This window comes from Muntiacus reevesi, chromosome 19 (assembly GCF_963930625.1).
Source record: "Muntiacus reevesi chromosome 19, mMunRee1.1, whole genome shotgun sequence".
Classification (NCBI taxonomy): domain Eukaryota; kingdom Metazoa; phylum Chordata; class Mammalia; order Artiodactyla; family Cervidae; genus Muntiacus; species Muntiacus reevesi.
Window position 1 is genome coordinate 31,889,910 of NC_089267.1, and position 23,619 is coordinate 31,913,528.

The window sequence follows — 23,619 nt, forward strand, 5'->3', positions numbered from 1 at the left end:
GGGGTCTCCCGTATTGCAGGTGGATTCTATACCAACTGAGCTATCAGGGAAACCCGGAAATCCAACTAAAGGAAATCAATTACTTAGCTAAGCAGCTAACTAGTTCCATTGGTGATTTAGGCCTCGGCCATCTAATTTTACCTCTAGCTGAAGTTTGCTGTGCTTTGTGATGTACGATACAGTGTTATCCCTCTAGCATCCAATGCTGCTTAAACGTCATATGCCTTGATAATCTGATTTTTGCAAGTGGGCAATAATAGTAATAGCCCATCTAAAATGCTGATCATATCTAGTAACCACTGTAGCTCAGATTAGCTTACTGGGCTGCAGCAACTCACCCTATTAAAGTGCTATAAACTAATGATAGTGCAAAGCACCTTTATCCCTTACTGTACTTGTCCAAGCAGGGTTATGGTGTCTTTATGAGAATTACGTGACTAGTGCTATCACTTCTGTGCTATCACCTTTAAATAATATTAGCCAGATATGTCTTCACATAAAGAAAATTTCAAAGAAATATAGAACCTTGAGATCAGAGGAGGAGCAAGCTAGTGTCATCAGCAATTCATCTCACTGGAAAGTTTTTTTCCAATTTTTATCTTTCAGAAGCAGTTAATTAAAAAAAATTTTTGGAATAGTAGTAATTATTATTGTCATTTTAAACTCTTTTAAAATTGCATAAAATATATAGTAGCTGTAGATTCAACATGATGGCTAAAACTTTTGTCCCTGGTCCAAAATTAAATCTTGATAGTAATGGAAACTACAACAATGAAGATAACATGTCCAGTGAAATTCTTAAGTAATTAATATACCTTTATCTTTCCTTATGCTGAACTTAGTAATGGATTTACATTCTAGGGAGACTATAGCCAGCTAATGGTTCTATCACAAACATCATCATTTCCACCAGGCATGCATTTAAGATATTTGAGAAAAACCTTTGAACAATGATTTACTTAGCTGATTGTGGAAAGCACTCCACATTTAGGAATTAATAACTTTCACTTTGGTTTTAGGAAGGGACAGGAGAGGACTGCTAAGTTCTGAATGTTTATATCCTCCCAAAATTCAGATGTTAAAACCTAAGCCTAAAGGTGATGGTATTAGGAGGTGGGGCCTTCAGGAGGTGATTAGGTCATGAGAGCAGAGCCCTCCCAGTTGGATTAGGGCCTATATGAAAGCAGCCTTGAGAAAGCTGCCTTGCCCTTTCTGCCAAGTGAGGTTTATGGAAGCTCTCAGCAAACACTGAATCTGCCTGCGCCATGATCTTGGACTTCACAACCTTCAGTACTGTGTGAATAAGTGTTTGTTGATTCTAACCCACCCAGTTTACAGTATTTCTGTGATAGCATCCCTGATGGATTAAAACAGGAGCCGATTATTGAGTGCCTACTAGAATCTAGGAGCTTTACAAATCGATTCAGCTCAAGTTTCAGAACATATCCATGAGACAGAGGATCTTATCTATTTTATATATGAGAAAATTATTGTCCAGAAAAGCTCAGTAATTTGTTCATGGTCACATGCTAAGTAGTAGGCAGAGTCAGCCAATCTGTCAGTTTCCAAAATCTGAGCACTTTCTGCCACATGACACTGAGTTTTATAGCATGAAGTCTTTTGAAACTTTCTGTTTTTCTACCTTAGTAAGGCTCCTTAAGAGAAATAGATTTTCCAACTTAGATTAAACAGAAAGTCACAAATACCTAAATTTAACTGAATTTCATTTTTTACATAGAGTTTTTCTGGGAAAATAAATTTGGGATGCTATTTTTTCTTAATAAACTGCTTTGCAGCTTTTGTGCCTTGAATGTGATACCTTTGAAAATGCATAATTGTCCTTTTCCAACGTGAGAAAATGTTCCCGAACTGCTTCCTCTTGAAGATTGTATATCCCACTTCAAAAGAAATGCCAACATGACTCAAAGCCCTTGACACGTCAGAGGAATAAAAGATGCTATCACAGTGAGGAACTGTGTATAAACACACACATTATACAATTCTATCGACTTTTACTTTGTGTTAGCACTATCGCACATCAACAATGGGGTGTGAGAGGGTCTGATATGTTCTTATTGGTGAAGAACTGTTTGGACCATCATCAGATATCTGAACACTGGGTGTTTCTGGCCCTTGACAGTGTCCCATGCTGTATATGTGTTTACAGGTGAAATAGGAATCATGTTACTGCCATCTGTGAGCTCAGAGATTCCTAAGAACTCTCAAGAAGTGGGCAATTGAGACAGAAACACAGCACTGCTGATAGTACTGATCACCTGTTTTGTGATTGTTTTTGCTACTTCTCAGCCTTGCCAGACCCCTGATGACTTTGTGGCTGCCACTTCGCCAGGACACATCATGATTGGAGGTTTGTTTGCCATTCATGAAAAAATGCTGTCCTCAGAAGAATACCCTAGAAGCCCAGAAATCCAGAAATGTGCCAGGTGAGTGAAGCCTCAGAGAACACATTTAGATTTCGAGCTTGCACCGTGAGACTAGGGCATGTAAATGTTTACTTGTATTAACATCTAAATTATTTTAATAAAATTTCAACTCATATACTTCTAAGTTGCATATAGTTAAGCTTTGCTATTCTTCCTTAAAAGAAAAATATATTAGTACTATATGTATAATCAGCCTCCAAGTACAGAGGCTATGACTGCTTCCCATTAATGTATTTATTTGGATTTTGTCTAAAAAGAATAACCCCTACAGTCACGAGGAAACCAATGAGAAGACACAATAGGTAGCCTGTCCACTACATGCACACATAGCACATTTATATTTCTATCACCCACAAATGCAGGTTGTTCCAAACATGAATCCTAATTCTTTAAAATAGACTGCACTTAAAATTTTTCTCTACACTGTTTTTGTCAACACTGTACTTATTTCATTCTTGAAATAATCTAATTCTTTCATAATAAATTAAGACCTTACTTCAACTCAGAATGTTCATTTGTGAACACTTTATATTGTGAAAGCTGGACTATAGAACAGACATTTGTCATGGTGTATTATAGAAAAGTAAAGCTGAATGGAGGATATTGCAGATAGCTTTCTTTCAGCGGAGCAGACTATTTGAATTCTAATTTCAGTTTGGGGACAAAGTGATTTTGTAGATTTAGGCACATCATTTAAGCTCTTTGAGTTCTAGTTTCTGATTTTTCTTTTCTGTAAAACAACAGCCTGGATAACTTTTAAAGGCAGGTGACATCAGCTTCTGCTGCTCCGGCAATGTGATTCCAGTGCTTCCTGCTAACTCTCAAATCTTGATTCTTTTATCTTGATATTTTTGGATGTAAATTTAATCTTGTCTTTTCATCTTTCTTTTTTTTTTTTTAAAAAAAAAACCTTTTTATTTTGTATTGGGGTATAGCTCATTAGCAATGTTGTGATAGTTTCAGATGAATAGCAAAAGGGACTCAGTCATACATATACATGGATCCATTCTCCCCCAAACTCCCATCCAAGCTGCCACATAACATTGAACAGAGTTCCATGTGCTGTACAGTAGGTCCTTGTTGTTCATCCATTTTAAATACAGCAGTGTGTACACATCCACCCCAAACTCCCTAACCATCTCTTCCCTCATCCGTCCCCCCCAGCAATTATCCATTTGTTTAAAATCAAAAGTATTTAGCATGTCCTACATGAATGCTTTCAGGTAAAATGTGATTCCATGTCACTCTAATATTTCTTCCTGACATTCTCCCCAGAAGTTGGACATCTCGAGCTACTGTCATCTTAATCATTGATTATCAAGAATACCAGAGAACACTGCAAAAAAAATCAATGAGGATTTTTCAGAGCATGAAGTTGGCACCCAAAGAATGACTGTAGATTTAAGGCCACAATCATAGGCCAACTAATAAGGACAGAAAATGATTTTTTTGTCATTTTGTCTAAAAAAATTTATCCCAAAAAAAAGATCACTGAACACCCTTTGGTCTTATTGTCACTCCTTGAAAGAAATGGTATTCACTCAACTCTGAACAACTATTATTAAATGCCTACATTACCTCGGCCCTATTTTGGCATGAGTGATACTGAGGTGAACTAAAGAGATTCAGACTTTCATGGAGCTAACACTTTGAAAATATTATGCATTTTATTTGCCAGACAACTCATTACTTTAACCTCTCTCTCTTTTGTTTCTTTCTTTAAAAACTTAAAGCTTGTTGCCAAACTTCATATTTAGATAGCTGTAGGGACAAACAGCATTACCCAAATATTATTTAATTTATCATAACTAAGTGAATTAAAAGAAACTTGAAAATATCAAAACCCTGAACAATATTCCTTTTTACTTATTAAAAAAAAATGTCTTGAATTCTTCCTATATATTAGGCACTGTTTATAACCTTTTGTATATGTGGTGGGTGAAGTAAATTTAACAGTATGTCAGTAATCAAATAATTCAGTGCTCTGGAATAATTACAAGTCCAGAAGTCAACTGGAAAAATCCACTAAATTAGGAAATATCCATGCCTTAGAAGTAAAATATTGCATGTTATCCAGGAGAAAGCTACTGGGCTTTTACCCAGAGCCTGTTTTATAAGTAATTTTTAAGACCCCTATTCATCTGGTTTCCAACCACAATAGCTTAGCATTACAAAACTAAAAAATGGGGAAGTGAGTCTACAAGAGCAGATTCTTGAATAGCAATAAAATGCTGACATCTAACTACAAAAAGGAACAGATATTAGATACATCTTCATACTGTAGAATACAAAATTGAGTGTTCAAAATCATCCTGAATAATCAAGAAAAGGTTAACTCCTGTCACACTGGCTCCATTCAAGAAGCTGTGGGTTCCTATATACATTAAAAAAATTTTTTTTGGTTGTGCCATGCAGCATTAGAAACACTAGACTGCTGGGGAAGTCCCCCATATACTCTTGAGAAAGGTTTCCATCAAAACCTGCTTTTAAATAAATAAAGTTTAGATACTTCGAGAGGTAAGCTTCACTGATTCAGGAATTGTCTATCATAAAGCAGAAATTGGGATAAAATTGCATATTATCATGTCTGAAGAAGAGTTATGTTCTAATTTCAAAAGCACTTGTTTCTCAATAGCTTTGAAATATCAACTTTTCTTCAAACTCTTGATACACAGCACTGAGATGATCAATAATTCAACACTATTGTCTGGAGTCCAACTAGGGCAAGAGATCTATGACACCTGTGCAGATGTCACAGTGACAATGGCAGCTGCTCTGAGGTCTTTCTAAGTTCAACAGCTCCAGAGAAATTGTGGAGCTTAAGTGCTCCACACTATTCCAGCTACATGCCAAGGGTTAAGGCTGTCATCAGTTCAGTTCAGTTCAGTCGCTCAGTTGTGTCTGACTCTTCATTACCCCATGAATCACAGCACGCCAGGCCTCCCTGTCCATCACCAACTCCCGGAGTTTACTCAAACTCATGCCCATCGAGTTGGTGATGCCATCCAGCCATCTTATCCTCTGTCGCCCCCTTCTCCTCCTGCCCCCAATCCCTCCTAGAATCAGGGTCTTTCCCAATGAGTCAACTCTTCCCATGAGGTGGCAAAAGTATTGGAGTTTCAGCTCCAGCATCAGTCCTTCCAATGAACACCCAGAACTGATCTCCTTTAGAATGGACTGGTTGGATCTCCTTGCAGTCCAAGGGACTCTCAAGAGTCTTCTCCAACACCACAGTTCAAAAGCATCAACTTCTTGGCGCTCAGCTTTCTTCACAGTCCCACTCTCACATCCATACATGACCACTGGAAAAACCATAGCCTTGACCAGACAGACCTTTGTTGGCAGAGTAATGTCTCTGCTTTTTAATGTGCTATCTAGGTTGGTCATAACTTTCCTTCCAAGGAGTAAGCATCTTTTAATTTCATGGCTGCAATCACCATCTGCAGTGATTTTGGAGCCTAAAACAATAAAGTCTATCACGGTTTCCACTGTCTCCCCATCTATTTCCCATGAGGTGATGGGACCAGATGCCATGATCTTAGTTTTCTGAATGTTGAGCTTTAAGCCAACTTTTTCAGTCTCCTCTTTCACTTTCATCAAGAAGCTTTTTAGTTCATCTTCACTTTCTGCCATAAGGGTGGTGCCATCTGCATATCTGAGGTTATTGATATTTCTCCCGGAAAGCTGTCATAGGTGCTGGCTACTCAGAAATAACCATGCTGTCTCCTGGATGTTGAGTTTACAGCTCATGCCACAGGTGGGTTTTGTTCTATGACCATCAGTTGGGTGTGATCATATTCTTCATCCTGAAAGGATCAGGGTAATCTAGGAAACTAGTTGGGGAGATACTTCTACTTTAACTTTTCTTTCTCTTCAGAAAAAAATAAAGGATGTGCCCTAATATGGATACTATAGTGATCAAAGCACGAAGGAGTAGTTAACCCTCAATCTGTCAGGTCTAGTTTCTGGCAGTTTTTAGCGTGATTTAGATAAGACTGATGCCTCTAAGCAACTCGACTGTCTTGTTTCTAAAGTTACATCAGTTAGATGCCACGAAGAACACTGAAAAGGAAGTGAGAGGTAAAGGGGCCCAGAAGTCAAGGAATACTCTCAAGGAAATGATGTTTAGCCTGAAACCTGAATGAGAAGAGACAGCCAAGAGAAGATGGGGGAGGAGTGGAAAGTATCTAGGCTGAGAAAACAATAAGTGCAAAGCTGAAAAGTCCGAAGAAAAACAAAAGGTCAACAGGGCTAGATCAGTCTGAGCAGAAAGGTACAGAGTAAGGGATGCATTCACAGAGACGTGTAGGGGCCAGGCCATGGAGCATCCTGTAAGCCATGGTGTGCCTGGTATTTCATTCTGAGTATTATGGAAGGGTTTTGTGCAGAGACTGTGGAATTACTGAGCTTCCTATAACGTAAGGCCTTACCAGAAAGTAAGCAACATTGTCTCTGAAAGACCAAAGCACGTGTTTGAGAGCCCTGTACTAAGTTCCTATGCATTACTCAAACAAGTACCCCTGACTTTAATTTGAACCAACCTTCATATCACATCACTCTGTAACTCAGTCGATCACTGCTTTCTAAACTCAAGGAAGATTAGAAGCCAAAAGTTAAACAATGCTTATGGTCAGATTATCAAGAAGTCACCATCTGATAGAAGTGAACAGATAAAATAAATATATGAATAATATAATAAACATGCATAAGAATTCAAATTATATAACTTTCTGGAGCCAGACTAAATAAGTGTGTATATCCCTATAAGACTCTGAGAGTTCCCTTATATTGTAGCCTAGTAAAGTTGATAATGAAAAGTTTAAATGAAAAAAATAAAAAAGAACTATTCCCCCAAATATCTCAGAGATAAGGCTTTGGCCCCAAATTTCTAGACTATGTATAAAACTAGTTAGGTGACAAGAAAAGTAGAATATTTTTAACAATGGTTGTTTAATGTAAAAATGTAATTTCCATGATAGCATAATAGTAGACAGGATTCTCCATGGTAACACAGATTTTACAGAAGCCCGGGTAGCAGAGTGAAGGTGAGCATAGCAATGTCTCCTGAGGCAATTAAGGTTTAGTGAATGAATGTCCACTGTGTGCCAATATCCATTTAAATCATTTACACTTTCTCCTTCAGTCTTCACAAGAATCCTGTCATTTCACAGGGAAAGAAATGTTAACTAACTTTGTCAAATTTATTGCAGTCAGGATTCTAACAGTTTGTCTGACTTTAAAATGTATTGTCTTTCCTCTCGTACCAGTAGCTGCTATAAATAGTAAAAAAGAAAAGAAAAAAAATTCACGGAGCAAGTGGCATGGTGCAATGGCAGCTGTGGAAGGTAATCACTCTCCCTAGAATAAAATCAACAAAGCTGGAAATTAGGCAAAACTTTGCACACAGTAGGGAGATTTTCCAAAATGCTACTGCTCATTTGAGTGGATTAGGAGTCAGAAAACTATATAGCCTGTGGATCAAATGTGGCTCTCAAGGTCTTGAGTTCTCAAGCTAAGAACAATTTTTACATATTTTTTGAAAGGTTGTTACAAAAAAATACAAACATAATATATGACAGAGACCATATGTGACCAACAAAACTTAAAATATTTTACATTTGGTCCTTTACAGAAAAAGGTTTGCTGACCCCTGGATAGATGATTCTTTGTCTGGATGATTTATATAGAATACAAGTCATCAAAGTTGCCATTTATACAAATTTTGAACAAACAAGGAGTCCCAAAAGTCATGGTGCTTATTTGACTGGTTGCATTTTCCCGTATTTATTTCTAGGTATTTAAATAATATCCACTGGTAGTCCTGACCTGAGATACAAGATAGATATAAATAAATATAGGCATGTAGACAGAGTTATAATATAGAGCCTGAGCCCTTGCTTATACTATACACAGGCAAAACAAGTGAGACGCAATGACTCAACAATTATCAGGTCCTAACTATCATGATTTAAGCTATTTATAAAGTAGTTTGTTGAAGCGGAAGGATAGAAAGGATCGAAGAATTTAGAAAACTTTATGGAAACTCACAGAAATTAAAGAGAAGAACATCTACTATGAATAGCCACCTGCAGCTCATCAACACCATAACTAAAATATTCTGTCCATTTCCAGGTGAGTTATGAATCTACTGCAGAAACCCTAAGTGACAAAATTCAGTTTCCTTCATTTTTATGGACAATGCCCAGTGATTTCTACCAAACTAAAGCAATGGCCCACCTGATTCAGAAATCTGGACGGAATTGGATTGGCATCCTAACCACAGATGATGACTATGGACTCTCAACACTTTTGCAGTTCAGTTCAGTTCAGTTGCTCAGTCGTGTCCTCCCTCTCCATCGCCAACTCCCGGAGATTACTCAAACTCATGTCCATCAAGTGGGTGATGCCATCCAGCCATCTCATCCTCTGTCGTCCCCTTCTCCTCCTGCCCCCAATCCCTCCCAGCATCAGGGTCTTTTCCAATGAGTCAACTCTTCACATGAGGTGGCCAAAGTATTGGAGTTTCAGCTTCAGCATCAGTCCTTCCAGTGAAAACTCAGGACTGATCTCATTTGCAGTTCAGACAGCAGCAAATAATGTGTGCATAGTCTTCAGAGAAGCTCTCCCAGCCTTCCTCTCAGATAATGCCATCAAATTATTGGTATTTTTGGTCAGGATCAATCAGACACTTGAGAGAATCATAGCAGAAGCCGAGGTTAATGTCACTGTGGTATTTCTGAGTCAATTCCGTGTTTTCAATCTCTTCAGTAAAGCCATTGAAAGGAATATAAATAAGACCTGGATTGCTAGCTATAGCTGGTCAACACCCACCAAGATTGCTACCATTCCTGATTGTTAAAAGGATTGGCAAAGTTGTGGGGTTTACCTTTAGAAGAGGGAATGTGTCCTTTTTCCATTTCCTTCTTCAAAATCTGTATGCGTTTCCCAGCGATAACAACAAACACTTAAATGAATAGGCCATGCTCTTGTCTGCTTGTGCACATACTAAAGACAGTGATCTGAGTTGATGCATCTCCAACTATTCTCAGGGCACTTTGGCCTCTGAGGACACAGAGAGGAACGTCTTCCTGAGAACTGACTTCCTGTGGGATTACACTGAACTGGGACTTGTTCACAGTATTCAGCTAGCAGTGCTGGCCTTTAGTTATGCCAGTCAGAATCTGTGACAAGCTTGAGGCTATCAGAACCCCAGTGACTTTCAACCATGGGAGGTAGTAACTCACACATACAAGAAAATTCCCCTACCATCATTTCTTTCTTTCCTTTAATTTGCAATATTGCTATAAAGTGCTCTAAATTTTATTCCTTCTATAAATAGATACTATCAGTGTTGAATAACCTTCATTTCTATTATTAGTTCTTTGTTCTTAAGCGTAACAGAGTTATTTTACCTTCACCTTCTAGTCTTTTCCACCAAAGTTGTATTATCTTATTTTCCAAGAAGATTCTGCTGATGGTGCTATATTCCTTTAGCTTGTGGATTTATATCTGATCTTGTAGTTTTTCAAAATTTCATATGAATTATCTCTTTTGATGTTCTTAACAACACAAGACCAGGTATGTTTAATAATCCCTTTTATTATTGTTAAATATTGTGGGTAAGGAAACTAAAGCCAAAAGTACTAGACTCTAGTCTGGGTCTTCTGACTCCACACCCTTTGGGTGATAACAACCCAACACCTCCAATTAGGACTCTTTCTTAGGGCAGTCTTTCTAGGACTCCAGTCTTATTTAAAAGAATGTTATTAGGACTCCAGTCTTCTTCAAAAGAATGTTATTATAACAAGTCCTATGTTACCTCAGGTTTAAATGAACCACTAATTGTGTAAAAGAAGTCTTTCTCTTTCTTCTCTTCATTAGTTTGTAGAAACTCTAATTAGAGTGGCCCTATTTAGTGAAGATTATCCACTGTGTCTTTCAAATGTCCATAAACAAGGCATTTAAAAGCAAACTGCTGCTTTATATGGTAAATTTAACTCATTAAAAACAAATTTCTCAATATTCAAACTTGTCTGTCTTAAGGCAGAATCATGTTCCAAAAATTTATTTCTTTTAAATTTGTTAGGGTAAAAAGGTAAAAGGGAATAGGATCCAGTTTTTTTCTGATTACATAAGTGATCAGAACAGGGTTGAATCAGTCCAGAGCTGTTTCCACTTGCATCATTTTTAAACACCCACAACCACAAGCTCAGGTTTGAAGTGATCAGCTTACATTTGGATGAATCATGTGATGGTCAGAGGGTGTTTTAAGTTGCTCATATTAAAACTAGTTTTCACTTTGTAAATGCAAGGCCAAAAAAAAAAAAAAAAACTAATGAAGAGGTAAGACTAGAGATTAGGGGTTTTATTTTTAATTAATACATCACTATATATACACACACACATGCATATTTATATGTCTAATTATTTTAAGGTGGCTATTTGAAAACATACTTTTTGTAGTGAAAAACTTTAATGATGGATTGATTTAAAAAAAAAAAAACCCTATACATTAAGTGGACCAACATAATAAAACCTACTAGATGAAATTTTAAGAATGAGAGGTAAGAGCTAGTAATGGAGAGAAAACAGACAATTAGAGACAGATGGGATAAAGGGGAGGAGCTATAAAGAGACTCGTAAGAAAAAAGAAATACAAATAGCAATAGCTACTTATCCTCTGGGAAAGTATTTTAAATCAGGAATAAGTCTCAAACATTCTGAGGAAAGATCTTGAGAAAGTATAATTGAAGCAGCTCTTCTAAAATGTTTTATTTAAACACTGGGAGCCTGGGGTCATTCTTTATTCACCCCCTGGGACATAGTAGTCCAGAAACAGACAGAAACAGCCTGGAAATGAGGAGCAGAGGAGCGCCTTGTTCCTTTGATCACCAGTGAGCCAAGTCCCTGCCAGATCCAATAGGACAAATACAATAATGCAAACGATTGTCTTTTTAGGAAGAAATCTCCATGTAGATATTAAATTGAAAAGATCAGCAATATTTAGGGTCACTAATCAAGGATATATTCCTCACAATTATTTTGTCCCCTGGCAAAATTCACTAATCCTTAAATAATACTGTCTGAGTGATTTTAGATTCAAGTAACTTCAAAGGAGCTAGTTTTCTATAGTATTTGAGTATAATCCTTACTTTGGCTCCACATTTGGTGATATCTGTGAGCAGTATTCAAGGAGAGCGCAATCATATTTGTTTTACCGCAACAGATTTTTTTATGCTCCTCAGATGTGTGTGAGAACTATTACCTGCTTGTCCCCAATAGTGATTATGGTTTCCATTTTTGTTTTCCTTTACTCTGGATCAGATACAAGGTAGTGAGTGATGTATGTGGGACAAGAGAATGTATAAGAGTCAAACTACTATTCACACAATTATTTGGCAAATATTTATTGGATGTCTCAGTGTTCCGGACATGGTGTTTAAATTTGAAAATATTATGGGCAACGAGATAATTCTCTCTTTGAAGGAGGCATGTGTCTAGAGGAGTAAATGGTCAAAGAATTAAGGAGCTGATTACAGTGAAGAATAATGCATCACAATGTTTCATATAAATACAAGATGGCAGAGAATATTCTCCAAAGATCATGACATCCCTGGTGAATATGAGAGATGAGTGGGTGCTAGGCAGGACAGAAACACTTCAGCAAAGTCACAGAGAGAGAAAGCGTGGCATCTTCAGGGATCAGAAAGTATCGCCACAGAATTGGAGTCTTTTGTGGAAATTACAGAGTGGAGGGTTAGTGAAGCATCCATCACTAGGGCCTGACAATCAGAGCATCTCAAACTCTGACGGAGTGTTAATTACCTGGTAATCTTATTATCATGTTGATGCTAATTCAGTAGTTCCAGAGGGGGACCTGAAAGTCTGCACTTGTAACAACCTCTCAGATGATTCTGATTATTGCTGGTACAACGACCACCCTTTCAATGAAAAGTCTGCAAGCTATGTTTCAAGGTTTGGACTTGAGAGAGCAAAGGGGAGCCGATTAGAGCTATTTTTAGACAGAAGAGTGATGTGACCTACCATTGTAGAAATGGTATTTCTACTGCAATGTGCATTGATTAGATGAACACAAGACTAGACAGAGAAAGTTTGTTAATCCAGGCATACAATAAGTATGCCTTATACTTCTGGTTTAAGTATTACAGGTACTAAGAATGTGACAATGAGGATGAAGCGGTATACACTTAAGAAAAAAGAAGAAGAGTTTTTGGAGATAGATTGACAGAGAAAGAAATGAAAGAGAAAGAATGACAGAGAAAAGCAAAGATGCTGCAAATGATTCTAAATTTTGGCAACTGGTGCCATTTACTGAGTTGAAAATGCAGAGAAAAGTGAAGGTCTGGTAGAGAGAAGAAACATTAGGCATTCCATTTTGGACACGTTGAATTTGAAGAACTTATAAGATATTCAAGTGTAATGGTCTGGAAGTCAGAGGACACCCTGGGACTAGACGGGAAAGATTGTGAAGTAATGAGGACAATAATAACTAATAATTTTTCAGGCTTACTAAACTAAGCACTGGGGCTTCCCTCACAGATCAGTTGGTAAAGAATCTGCCCACAGTGCAGGAGACTCCAGTTCAATTTCTGGGTTGGGAAGATCCACTGGAGAGGGGATAGGCTACCCATTCCAGTATTCTTGGGCTTCCCTTGTGGTTCAGCTGGTAAAGAATCTGCCTGCAGATTCTATGGGAGACCTGGGTTCGATCCCTGGGTTGAGACGATCCCCTGGAGAAGGGAAAGGCTACCCACTCCAGTATTCTGACCTGGAGAATTCCATGGACTATACAGTCCATGGGGTCGCAAAGAGTTGGACACGACTGAGCAACTTTCACTTCACTTCACAAACTAAGCATTAACATACCTCATCTTTAATCTTTAAATATTACGGTAGATCCACAGATTCATGTTCACTACACTTCATCCGAAAGAACTGGCAAGAGGAGGTGTTACTGGTGATTGAGACTTGCAGCAGTTTAAAGATGGGGGGATCTCAATTGTAATGATCTGGGGCCCATCAATAGCCATAGAGTTAGCAGCAAAACTCTCCCAGTCTTAGTCATGTGCTTTTGCTACACCATGGAAAACTTTACACAAGTAAAAGACATAGGTTGGGTACCACAGAGAGATGTAAGGGTGCTTCCTCTGCAAGTCTCTGCTTGAGTCACGTAGATATCTCTTTTCATAAGCACCACTCACTTACAGAGTTGCAGCAGACGGCAGAGCGGCTGAGGACATGGAAAACAACATCAACCACAGCAGCTTAATGGGAGTGGCCTCCTGACCTTGTGTTCTCAAAAATAGGTCATTACCAAACTGAGGTGAATTATATAATCATGGAAATGCAACTCCTACTCTCTAAATATTTTTGGGTCAATTTAACATGAGGGTCAGAGTCATAATGAAAAACAAAGAAATTCTGAATGGAAGAAATCTTTAACAGCTTAATAACCATAGCATTAGTGTTCAGAATTTAATCCACAGCAAACGTTCCATTTAACAAGTAATGAATGCACTGTTTTGTTTCCATCCTCTTTCCTATAAGAACAAATGTGGAATTGTGCCAGTTTATTTACATCATACAATGTTATCATTATTTACAGAACATATATGTGTCAGAAATTTACCCTGTAAAATCTAATTAAATACAGGAAAAACGCTGGTGGAAATTACAGTTCAAACAAGAGAATGGAAGAGGATTTGCTCACTAAAGAACTAAGATACTAGGGCTTACATGTGTATATTGCTTAAGGAAGGAATGGAAGAAAAATCAATATACAGGTAGAGTTGGGAACACTAAAAGCTGGGATTTTTTTGCCTATTTTTTTCCTTCCATATTTTTTTTTTCTTCCAGGCAACTGCTGCAATAAGATTTTTTGGGTTAATTCCACTATGTTAGATCTGATATTCTGCTTCTTTAAAGTAATACTAATTAAATTTGAATTAATTAAAAGAATATAAGTCTGCAAAGACATATAATAAAATCAATACACATGTGTAAAGATTTTGCTAAAGTTATATTTGGTCATTGACCTGACTATTGTAGCTAATATATTCACTTAAAATACAACTTGATTTTCTTACACTGTATTTGCCAAAAGGGGAAAAAACTGAAGGAAGGAAACACTCATAAAAGATTAACTGAGAAAAGACAGAGGAAGAATAACTCTATTCAAGTAGCATAACTTCTGCCTTGTTCCATAGATTTTGCACCCAACAAAAACCACAGAAGCATCACAGGTACAGATGTGATGGTATTTGCTTAGCCATGATTATATATCACATTAACGGTGGAGCCGGAACTCAAATGTTCTCCTCCTTCTCAGTCTAGTATTCTCTCCTGCACCACAAGTTCGATATGGCTGCCTCATTGGTCAGTAAAACATTTCTGTTCTAGCTGTACTGCATACAAGTTCTCACTGTAGAAACTGAATAATAAGAAGAGTAATTTTTCATTATATTTCTTTCTTCTCAGGTTAAAAAAATCATTTTCTGAACTAAATTGGAAATAGAATTTAGAGGTCTCTTCACTGTACTCTGGGGCGTCCCCAGCGGCTCAGTGGTTAAGAATTCACCTGCGTTGCAGGAGACCTGGGTTTGATCCCTGGGTTGGGAAGATCCTCTGGAGGAGGAAATGGCAACCCGCTCCAGTATTCTTGCCTGGGAAATCCATGGACAGAGGAGCCTGGCGGGCTACAGTCCATTGGGTTGCAAAAGAGTCAGACATGACTTAGCAGCTGAACAACAATGACTATACCCTCTTACTGAAACAGACTTAAAAACCACTGGTGATAGCAAGATTCCCCACCTCCCACCTAATGAGTATGGACTCAGAGGGAGGTCACTAGCGGTTACTCTGCTCAGTTGTGTCCGACACTTCTGTGACCCCGTGGACTGCAACCTGCCTGACTCCTCTGTCCATGGGATTTCTCAGGCAAGAATGGAGCGGGTTGCCATTTCCTTCTTCAGGGGATCTTCCTGACCCAGGGACTGAACCCGAGTCTCCTGCTTTGCAGGTGGATTCTTTACCATGAAGACATCTGGGAAGACCTAGAAAGTTACATTAGGTCCACCATGCACTTCTCAGATAGGGATGCACCCAAGAACAGGGTGCGTTTGTTACTGAACTCTCTGGGTTTGCGACTCTGTCGCCTCAACCTTCATTTCGGGGTTGGTGAGCATGACAACTCCTGGCTTGGACCACCTGCTGAGACCCAGGTCAAAGACCCAGGATGAGAGTGACTCTAGAATGAAAGGATGAATTTCCCTGCCTCCAAATGGCACCTTGATTATGGCTTTGAGTCAGAAGGAGAAAAAAAAAAAGAAAAACACAGTGAGGAGAATTTAAACTAATATATCATTAGGTGCAACAGAAAGACCCCATAACTAAAGTCAAGATGTGTCTTCAGAGAGGGTCTTTCACTCCCTGGCTGGGGTCCTCCTCTGAGAAAGGAAGATGATCCCTGCTAAGTGTGCTTCACTGAGTTGTTATGGAGTAAAAGGGCATCACAGATTTGAGTATTAGAAAGTAGCATATGAATGTCAGGTGACTTTATTACTTGATAGACTCAAAGCATTTTCATTTATTTGCACAACATCCCTGTTAGCTAATTATAGGTACTTAAAAGTATTAAGTTAATCTTTATTAACCTATTAACAATCTGTTATTAATCTGTTCCTGACACTAGGCTAAAGTGTTCATATACATGTGTGTGTGTGCTCAGTTGCTTGGTCATGTCCAATTCTTTTGCGACCCTATGGACTGTAGCCTGCCAGGCTCCTCTGTCCATGGGGTTTTCCAGGCAAGAATACTGGAGTGGGTTGTCATCTCCTTTTCCAGGGGAACCACCCAATCCAGGGAGTGAACTCGCATCTCTTACGTCTCCTGCATTGGCAGGCAGACTCCTTATGCTGCAGCCACCTAGAATAATTACATTTATCTCAACTGAGGCCTAGAAAGAAGTTGTAAATGTCAAGATCACACCACTAATGAAATTTGGGACCAAAATTAGAGTGGCATCTGCTCTAGAAGGCCCATTCTGAAATTATGCAAAGTGGAATACATAAAGGTGTTCAGATTTCAGTTCTGTAAGTAAGAGAATCTACCTCCATAAACCTTAACTTGCTTTCTCAAATTTACAGAGCAAGACGTCAGAAATTCTCAACAATTCTCAAATTGTTGCCTAGTAGTTAAGAACTACTAGTTCTCAAGTAGTTCTCACACTTATAGACCCAGAATGTCCTTTTTTATAATTTTTAAGTGATATTCCTTGCAAGGCAGTGTTATAATTGGGATAATTGGTACACTTAAAATATTTCTATCAGTCTTTATTTCTGTTTTAATTTTTCATAGTTACTTGCTGTACTGAAAAATGTCACATTCATAGAGGGCTGCTGCTGCTAAGTCGCTTCAGTCGTGTCCGACTCTGTGCGACCCCATAGACGGCGGCCCACCAGGCTCCCCCGTCCCTGGGATTCTCCAGGCAAGAACACTGGAGTGGGTTGCCATTTCCTGCTCCAATGCATGAAAGTGAAAAGTGAAAGTGAAGTCGCTCAGTCGTGTCTGACTCTGGAGGAGCCCACCAGGTTCCTCCATCCATGGGATTTTCTAGGCAAGGGTACTGGAGTGGGGTGCCATTGCCTTATCCAATTCATGGATGGAGGGAGTTCATTTCATTTTGATGCCCATGGAGCTATAAATACTGGATACAATATTGTGCTCTGGAGGGAGATCAATGGCCACATGACTTTCACAAGATGGCACAATATAACCTGAAGAATGACGTCTTCATTGCCACAAATCAAGAAACAAAAAATGAGCATAGGAATCTTAAGGTAATTTTGTATTGGCTGCTTCATAGGACTCAAATCAACTGATGCTTCAGCTGCAAAAGTCCTTGTCCCCACCAGACCCTTCAGTGGCCCTACTGCCTGTTCAATGTTCCCAACTTCCCTCCTTAAATTCCAAGGTCAACTTGTATATTACTGCCTCGTACACAGCCTCAGTTTCCTTGCCCATCTCTCTATTCATCATTCATTGGACCAAAGTATAATCCTGATTATATTAAACTTTGTCTAACCGATACAGCTGATCTTGGCAAAAACAAAAACAAAAAAAACCCCACCTACTTTGCTAACTGGTCTCACTTAAATTTCATGATCTCTAACTTCCACTGGGTTCTAAATGCTGTTGGGAAATTATCCTAGCCCATTGGTTTGTCTACCATCCTAGATGGTTATTTATACTTTCTTTTCTGTCCTTCCACTCCAACACACCTTTCCCATCTTCACAGTGGACTCTGCTTCCTATTTGACTGACAGAGTGAGACAATCAAAAGGGATGGACTGCCTCCACCGCATCTGTGCTGCGTTGCTGCTTTCCATATGGCACTGTTCATGGACTGTCCATGCTCCGAGCCAAGGTCAGCTCCTCTAAATCCCAGCGCCTTTTACTTGCTCAGAGATGTTTCTCTGGTAATTCTCCACTCTCTTCTGCACCCTCAAGTATTTTCTCTTCTATGCTATCTAAATGGTGATACAAATAAGTTGCTCTTCCTTCCATCTTAAGAAAAAAAAATCCAAAGAACTCTATTGATCTCCATCTTCCTCCTTCGTATACTGCCCATTCCTGTTTCCCTTTATGGCAAAATTCCTTCAAAAAGTTGAATATATTCACTGGCCTCAATTTCTCACCTCCAATAATTCTTTTAAATTCTTTTCAGTCCATCAAAATTATTTCTCTCTGGTTAATAAACACAAACATCACCTTACTTCGCTTACTGGCTAATTATTCTCCCCTCCATGAAACGCTTTCTTTATTTGCTTCCACGACAGCAGACTCCCTGGGTTTTCTTCCTCTGTCTCTGGCCATAACTTCTCAGTCTCCTTTGCCCTTTTCTTACCATTCCTGCTCCCTCTGAATATTGGTGGGCCCAGAACTCAGAACTGCTCCTTTAAAAAAATTTTTGTATTTTGGCTACACCCTGTGGCATGTGGGATCTTAGTTCCCAGACCAGGGATCAAACCTGTGCCTTATAAACTGAAAGTACCGAGTCTTAACCACAGGACCACTAGGGAAGTTCCCTGTTCTTCTTTTCTGTCTGCACTTTTCCTTAGTGATCTCATCCACGCCCTTAAACAATGTCATTATATAGAAGGCAGATGACTCCCACATTTTTATCTTCTGAATTTCAACTCAAGTAAATATACAACTGTCTATTCTGGCATCTCTACATGGGGGTCTAATAGTTTTTCATCTTAACTGATTATCTCCAAGACTAACCTCCAAAACCTACTTCCATCCCAATAAATGGTAACTCATTTCTCCTAGCTGCTTATGAAAAATACCTAGTGGGATCCTTGTCACTTCTCTTTCTGTCACACATCACCGCCATTCCAGGTTACAATTTCAAAATCCACAGTCTACACTTCTGTCCTCTACTCCATTGCAACCACCACCCCGATCCAAGCTCCAGTCACCCCTCACCCAGACTCATTTTCTTATTGCTGTCTTTTATGTGGGGAGAGAGAAAAAACTGTACAGCTGGGAAGCAAGGTTTCACTTTTATCCCTGTAATGATGTTCAGCTTTATCTCATAGTTCAATCCTTTTGTGTCTTCTGAGCATCCTTTAGGAGTGTGGATACTCTGGACTAAGTCTTCCCTGGGGAATCCACAGGGCAGATATCCTGCCTGCTGAAAACCCAGATCAGACATAGCTCTAGTGAATACAAGAAAGCCAGCATCTGTGAACCCAGAGCTGCTAACCTTGGCTACTTTTCTCTCTCACTCAGATCATTTTCATGTCCCAAAGAAAAGACTAGTTAGCCACAGGCTTCATTTTCCAGGCTAGGAATAGCTGTTAAGACACTCTAGAGAAAGTCTCATTTATTTGTTCAGCTTTGGCTTCCCAAGGGTAAGAGTGAGAAAAAAAAAAATTTATCTCACAAGATGAGCCATGAGAAAGGGATTAGGAATGGAGGGAAAAAAAAAAAGAAACAGATGAATTAAATATTATATTTTATTTATATATCAAGGGCTATTTTTAAACTAATACTTTAATGGTTTTAAATTATAATTTTTCCAGTATTTTGTTTTTCAAGATTAGACCGGGCATGCTTCTTGGACGCCATGATTAATAATCTTCATCTAAAGTATATAAATGGAGAAGGCAATGGCACCCCACTCCAGTACTCTTGCCTGGAAAATCCTATGGACAGAGGAGCCTGATGGGCTGCAGTCAATGGGGTCGCTGAGAGTCGGACATGACTGAGCAACTTCACTTTCACTTTTCACTTTCATGCATTGGAGAAGGAAATGGCAGCCCACCCCACTGTTCTTGCCTGGAGAATCCCAGGGACAGAGGAACCTGGCAGGCTACAGTCCATGGGGTTACAAAGAGTCGGACACAACTGAGTGACTAACAACAGCAAAGTATATAAAAGTCTAATGATTCTTAAATAGTTGAGCTCTTTATATAGCACAGGATTGAAAATTTCCAAAACATCATTTCCTCCATTAGTTCCACCACTACACATTTTTATGTCTGCTAGTGACTTTTAGAAAGAGTTAATTTCCTTATTTGCTTACAAAAGTTATTCATATGACAAAAACCATATTCTTCCCGAGCAGTTTCACTATCTGAAATACTTTCTATTTTTTAAAGTTGTTGAAATTCCTCCAGATGACAAGATAATTCCTTTACACTATGAAGAAAAAAAGACCAAAATACTGTTTTGTAAATAAATCTTTAAATTAAATCAGAGATATTATAGTTAGGATAAATCTTTTTAAAACTTATTTGGAATTTCTTTTTACTTTGCAGAAAATTCAATCTAAATTCTCCAAGGAATGCAGTCCTGGGCAAATGAAGAAAACCACAAAAAGTCAACATACTTGCTGCTATGAATATGTGACCTGTCCTGAAAATCACTATAACAATCAGACAGGTAATTAATTACACTCCCTACAACATGCATAGTGATACACCTGAACCATTTCTCTTTAAGCTGATTTTTTAATATGAATTCTATTTGGTTTATTTTTTTCATTTCAAAAAATAAAAAGTGTTTTAGGCTTCTACAGCAAATGAACACTCAATACCTAACAGATGGAAAAGTAACTTCACTTCCAAGGGAAGATGTTGTTCCTTTATTGAACTTCCTCTCCCAGCACCTCTTAAAATAATGCAAGTTCTCTGTCAATTTTTGTCTATGTATCCCACACAGACGTGTCTGATTTGTAACTGAGGCAGAATAACTATAGACAAATAAATGCTGAATTAACTAAACTGAGTATGATGAAAACCCAGAGGTGTGCATATCCTAGAGATCTCGTTATTCCTACCAAGAGGCACTAGTTCAATCAGGTTGTTCAAGATTACAGGATCCATAAGGGATAGAGAAAGGGTTTGAAATATGTCTGGTACCAAAGCTCTTATTCTTATAGTCCCTGAACTGCCACCTATAATAGCAAGTTCATAAGAGGCTAGCATCTATCTTGATTATATTAATTTTCTAAAGACTCATAGCCCAGATGAATTCTTCTCTTTTTCTCTTCCACTCTTCCTGTTCCCTCACTGTCACCCTTTCTTTCTCACCTTCCTGGGTCATGTGCATGCTTTATTTTAATAAGTAACCAATGTGACAATTACCTATATCCATTTTCCAGTCAGAACTCTCACTGAAGAGTCTCATTTGTAGCACTGGGGACAATCACCTGGTTTAAATATTTGCAGTGTAACCAAATCTGCTGTGTCTTTTAGATACGGATCATTGCCTTTTATGCAACAACGAAACTCACTGGGCCCCTATAGGGCGCACAATGTACTTTGAAAAGGAAGCGGAGCGCCTTGACTGGAATGACTCCTTGGCTTTCTTGCTCCTGGCCCTCTCTCCGCTGGGAATCCTCTTTGCTCTGCCCATTGCCATAATATTTACAAGAAACCTGAACACACCCATTGTGAAATCATCCGGGGAATTGATGGTCTGCTACGTAATCCGCTTCTGTCATTTCCTCAATTTTGCCGGCTCAGGTTTTTTCATTAGAGAACCACAAAGCTTCACGTGTAAAACCAGGCAGACACTACTTGGCGTGAGCTTTACTCTCTGCATCTCCCGCATTCTGATGAAGACCCTGAAAATTCTGCTGGCCTTCAGCTTTGATCCCAAGCTGCAGAACTTCCTGAAGTGCTTCTATAAACCCATCCCCATCATTTTCACTTGCACCATCCAGCTCATCTTTGCAGCCCCTGCTGTGGGACAAAATGTTTCATTGCTCAGAGCCATTATCTTCGAATGTGAAGAGGGGTCCATCCTTGCATTTGGCTCCATGCTGGTCTATACTGCCATCCCGGCCTTCAGGTGCTTCATTTGTGCCTTCAAAGGCAGGAAATTACCTGACAATTACAATGAGGCCAAATTCATAACATTTGGCATGCTTATTCACTTCATAGCTTGGATCACCTTTATCCCCATCTACTACGTTTGGCAAATATTTGCTGGCTGTGGAGATTATCGTTATTTTAATATCTAACTACGGGATCCTATGTTGCATGCTCTTCCCCAAATGCTATGCTATTCTTTCTAAGCAAGAGACTAACACAAAATCTGTCTTTCTCAAGATGGTTTACAGTTACTCTTCCCACAGGGAAGGCAGCCTTGCCATGAGCCACAGCAACGTCACAATAACCAACCCCAGCTCTGCTGGTGAGTCTGCAGTTCAGCAGAAAAGTAGAGATCTTCAGGTACAAGGCTTTGCACACACATGCAGAGAAAATGCTACGTGCAGATCTAAAGCTTTGCCTCAAAAAAGAATCTCAAGTATATGAATGAGTCCTTAAGACATGGTATGTTTCAGAACAAAATGTTTTCTAAGATGTACATTTGCATTTAAGATGTACATTTCTTTCTGAACAAATACACACTATGTTTCTTCACTACTACTCCCTGCACCGAATTTCCCCCTGTTCAACCAATCAAAGAAACAATCAAACAAAGAAAATAGAGCCCTCAACCCGAAACTCCTTCCTTTTAGGCACAGAGTCAAAGGTATCTTTTCTACCGAAATCAACCCGTAATGCCTCATCCTTATTCCATTCTCTATAACCTCTTCTCAAACCTCTTTGTATGGGTTCTCCTCCTCTCTTGAGCATCTTTACCTTCTAGCCTTGTCTACTGAACAGGCAGTTGATCAAATAAGGTCAGTTAAACAAGAAGTTGAGCAGTTACCATGTTCAGGTGATATGCTAAATACAAAGGTACAAAAAGGATTGAGGCATCATTTCTGACTTTAAAGAGCTCAAAATCCTGGGGAAAACAGTCACAAAATCATTGTTCAGCCGCTCAGTCACGTCTGACTCTTTGTGACCCCATGGACTGTACCATGCCAGGCTTCCCTATCCTTCATCATCTCCTGGAGCTTGCTCAAACTCAGGTCCATTGAGTCGGTGATACCATCCAACCATCTTGTCCTCTGTCGACCCCTTCTCTTCCTGCCTTCAATCTTTCCCAGCATCAGTGTCTTTTCTAAAGAATAGGCTCTTTGCATCAGGAGGCTAAAGTATTGGAGATTCAGCTTCAGCATCAGTCCTTCCAATGAATATTCAGAGTTCAATTTCTTTAGGATTGACTGGTTTAAACTCCTTGCATCCAAGGGACTCTTAAGAGTCTTTCTGAAAGCATCAATCAATTCAGAGCGGTTGTGATTGATGGTTGTAATGTGAGTAGGGCACTATAATCACACAGTGAAGTAGCACTTAGTCACCGGGGGAATAATGGGAGGGTTTTAAAGAAAGTTAAATAAAGAATGTGATATTTAGCTGAAGTCCTGAAAGATGAGTAAGAGTCATGGATAATCAAAGAAAGTACAGAAAGCTGTTCCAGATAAAGGGGGGAAACAGCAGCAGAAAATGTATCAAGAGTATGTACTCAGGGAAGGACAGTCATTTCGTAGGACTGGAGAGAAGTCTTCAGCCATATGTAAAGATGAAATTATAAATTAATGTCACAGACCAGAGTTCTTTTATGAAAACCTTAGGTCTTTATCTTGTGGGTAGAAGGTGATCATCAAAGAAAGATAACAAGTTCAAAGCCCTGTTCTAGCAATTTGAATGTACTTCATGCCACTAAATAGTGTACTTAAAATTGTCAGAAC

At 38.9% G+C, this 23,619-nt stretch overlaps 1 protein-coding gene across 1 annotated transcript; it reads left to right on the forward strand.

Moving 5' to 3' along the window:
* Positions 1 to 707: 707 nt before the first annotated feature.
* GPRC6A (G protein-coupled receptor class C group 6 member A) lies at positions 708 to 22,294 on the forward strand. The gene is given in 16 exon segments (XM_065911400.1): positions 708 to 802; positions 2,247 to 2,444; positions 5,080 to 5,109; positions 5,111 to 5,224; positions 5,226 to 5,274; positions 5,276 to 5,315; positions 6,138 to 6,161; positions 6,164 to 6,201; positions 8,577 to 8,763; positions 9,005 to 9,159; positions 16,821 to 16,860; positions 17,131 to 17,217; positions 17,220 to 17,302; positions 20,291 to 20,414; positions 21,230 to 21,944; positions 21,946 to 22,294. Coding segments are annotated over 16 exon segments (2,328 nt in total).
* Positions 22,295 to 23,619: the final 1,325 nt, after the last annotated feature.